The 2,853-nt window shown below is 56.2% G+C and overlaps 3 protein-coding genes across 3 annotated transcripts; 2 read left to right on the forward strand and 1 right to left on the reverse strand.

Annotated features, from left to right (window-relative positions):
- Positions 1-48: 48 nt before the first annotated feature.
- SPRG_18023 (hypothetical protein) lies at positions 49-702 on the forward strand (the record flags this gene model as incomplete). The annotated part of the gene is made up of 1 exon (XM_012357451.1): positions 49-702. A coding segment is annotated over one exon (654 nt), but the record flags the coding sequence as incomplete, so codon positions are not given.
- A 244-nt stretch (positions 703-946) lies between these two features.
- SPRG_18024 (hypothetical protein) lies at positions 947-1,707 on the forward strand. The gene is made up of 5 exons (XM_012357452.1): positions 947-1,055; positions 1,103-1,174; positions 1,215-1,272; positions 1,319-1,508; positions 1,567-1,707. The coding sequence occupies exons 1-5, from the start codon at positions 972-974 to the stop codon at positions 1,685-1,687; spliced, it is 525 nt and encodes a 174-aa protein (XP_012212842.1). The 5' UTR covers positions 947-971; the 3' UTR covers positions 1,688-1,707.
- SPRG_18025 (hypothetical protein) lies at positions 1,653-2,318 on the reverse strand. Its single transcript, XM_012357453.1, has 4 exons — positions 2,268-2,318; positions 2,165-2,222; positions 1,939-2,119; positions 1,653-1,887 (listed from the first exon to the last, which is right to left on the reverse strand). The coding sequence occupies exons 3-4, from the start codon at positions 2,112-2,114 to the stop codon at positions 1,728-1,730; spliced, it is 336 nt and encodes a 111-aa protein (XP_012212843.1). The 5' UTR covers positions 2,115-2,119; positions 2,165-2,222; positions 2,268-2,318; the 3' UTR covers positions 1,653-1,727.
- Positions 2,319-2,853: the final 535 nt, after the last annotated feature.

A 2,853-nucleotide genomic window follows, 5' to 3' on the forward strand; every position in this document is an offset into this window, starting at 1 on the left:
TCTGTCTCGGACTACTCGCCGATTGGCGACGAACTCCTCTTCCACAAGTACACCCTCTGCGGGTGGCAAGAACCCGACTTGCCGTTCCAGCCGTACCCTGCGTGCAGCTTCAAGAACTGGAAGACAAGCACGATTGAGAACGACCACATTCTATTCCGCCCCGAGACGAGCGAGATCCAATATGGGTTCATCAACGCCGACGGCCACGTGGGTCCGAACGAGTTTCTCATCGACAATGCTCAGCTGCCGCGCCTCATGGAGTGCAACGTCAAGATCCCGTCGCCCGACAACTTGACGCCCAACCGCATGGCGGCCATGATCTGGTCGTTTGCCGAGAACGAACCCTCGGACCTCTCGGCGTGCGTGGCCATGCCCCGGGGCACGACCGCGCGCTGGTCCTCGCACGACTGCACATCGAGTCGGGGCTTTCGTGCCGCGTGCTATACGAATGCGACGACCGAGAGCTCGTTTGCGCACTGGACGCTCGGTGACGTCTCGGATGGACACCGGGTCACGTGCCCGAATGGGTATGCGTACGGCGTGCCCAGAAATGGGTACGAGAATCGGATCCTCTTCGACTTGCTCTGGAATGACAGCCCGGACGTGACAGCCGGTATCTGGATCAACGCCAAGCCCTTCTTGGACCAAATGCACAACAAAGCGCCCGTGTACGACTATGACCAAGCCAGCCTCGCGTCGTGAGGATCGCCGTGCGGCTCCTGCTCGCGTTTGTTTTCCATGTGACCCGATAAATACTTGATGTTCATGCACGCCATCACGCATCACGCCGTAAGTGGACACGACGGGAGTATATGTGGAAGACGGCGCCGGGTTGCACCTATTGAACAAGTCCGTAGTCTGTGGCATGACGGGGGTAGGTTGGAAATTGTCGCTCCCATGGCCCAGGGTATCAAGTTGATACAGTTAAACCCCAGGCCAGAAGGACACTGAAACGACCGCTAAAAAGAGACATGGCGTTCGCTGCGGCGCTTCACTCGGCGTACGAAGCGCGAGCCGCGCATTTGGACTCGGACGACGTCGCCGGTATTCGCTCGGTACGTAGAAGCTGGTACGATGGTCGACTGGAATGCTCAACTGCTAGCTGTTTACCTTTTACGACACCAACATGGACGGCAACGTCTCGTCCGTGCAAGCCCTGCGCATGTTCCAGCTCGTACGTCGCTTTTGATTAGCTGGTGTCTTCATTGCCGTAGCTCGGGCTCACGGTCAACGAAGACCACGTGAACGAGCTCGAGTTGCTTTCGTTTGCGGGTAAAACTTGAACGCAATAGCTCCTGCGACCGTGCGAGCGCGGTAGAGTTTCTCGCGATTGTCGACTGCCAGTACAAGGCCGCGCGCAGCCTCGACGAGGGCAGCCACGAGTGGCACCTCTTGGACCATTTCCGGCGCGATCACGTCACGCCGCACCAGCTCTCTTACTTTTTAAAGAGCTGCGACATGACCATCTCGGACCCGCACCTCGAGCGCTTCCAGGACCTCTACGCCAAGTACTACAATGCTTCCTATTACCTACTGTCGAGATTGCTTGCGTGACGTCGTGACTAGTGCGGACGAAGCGAGCGCGGTCTACCGCTGCTTGGAGAAGGACGGGTGTCTCAAACTCCTCAAGGATTTCCACGCAGTCGAGACGGACCATGACGCGTTCTTGCATGAATGTGCAACATAAAAAGTCTGTAGTCAGTCTACATACTATTGAACATAATTGTCTACGGCGCACGGTGGCGGCGGCGCGCCTTGGACTTGGATTTCTTCTGGGTGGCGCGCGGGTTGGTTGGCTTGGCCGGGCTCGGCGCCGGCGACGCCGACAGTTGCTCAAGGAAGCGCGCAAACCCTTCCTTGTCAATGACCAGCGGATCCGCCTCAGTACTATATCCATATTGGTTCGCCATGTACAATGAAAATAGTGACAAGTTGTACATGGTCGAGTTGGACTGCTGCGCGAGGAACTCGAGGATCGACTCTTGCGGCACGTCCAGATTGCACGAGCGGAGAAACTCGTGCAGCTGGTTGTACGAGATCGTTGCTTCTTCCTTGGGCTCGACTTCCGAGACCTCGATCGTGGTCGTGGCCGTCTGCGCTTCGAGCGTGCGCATAAACTCTAGACTCTACTCTCAACAACTAGGATGAATCCAGTTTTTTGTACCATCCAGAGGGACGTCTTCGAGCTGCTTGATCTGCGCTTCCGTGAGGTCGAGGCCGAGCTACGTACAGTTGTCAGAGACTCTTCAAAAGCTGCGGTATGGTACGAGCTTGAAAACGTCACGCGCTTGGTCAGGCGACAAGTTGACGTCGTCGGCTTCGTTGTCAAACAAGTGCAAAAGCTATATCAACGGCATGAACTTATGGATCATGACGACAACGCGCCTACCGGTTCCATGGTGCGAAGGGAAGGATGAGCTTGGCGCAACGTCAAATGGATTCTGGCATGCGTTTACGGCCGCCATCGCTGATCTTCGATGTTTTACATTGTCCCGTCGCGCGATATGTTCGTTTTTCGAGCGCTTCAACGTAAGGTTGCACGCAAGAGCGTATTGGCCAGTACCTATAAGCTTCGACGGGGTTGCATCAGAGCTTCGACGGGCTCAAGCCATTCAGAGCCGGCGGATCTGCCACGTCCTGACGATCTTTATTCATGGTATCATTTTTAGTCAATCCATATCATAAAGGCTCGGGATTGGTGGAAATACATTGAAATGCAATGTCCAACGACCAATCGGATGGCGCCGCCACTTTGCACCGCCGTTGTGCCATGCCCGATGGCAGCGGCAGCAAGGCATGCTCGCACCGTCCTAGTCGAGGCCATCTCCGCAGGTCGCGATTGCCTGTTGCTGC

Source organism: Saprolegnia parasitica (genome assembly GCF_000151545.1).
Source record: "Saprolegnia parasitica CBS 223.65 unplaced genomic scaffold supercont2.926, whole genome shotgun sequence".
In the NCBI taxonomy this organism is placed as follows: domain Eukaryota; phylum Oomycota; class Saprolegniomycetes; order Saprolegniales; family Saprolegniaceae; genus Saprolegnia; species Saprolegnia parasitica.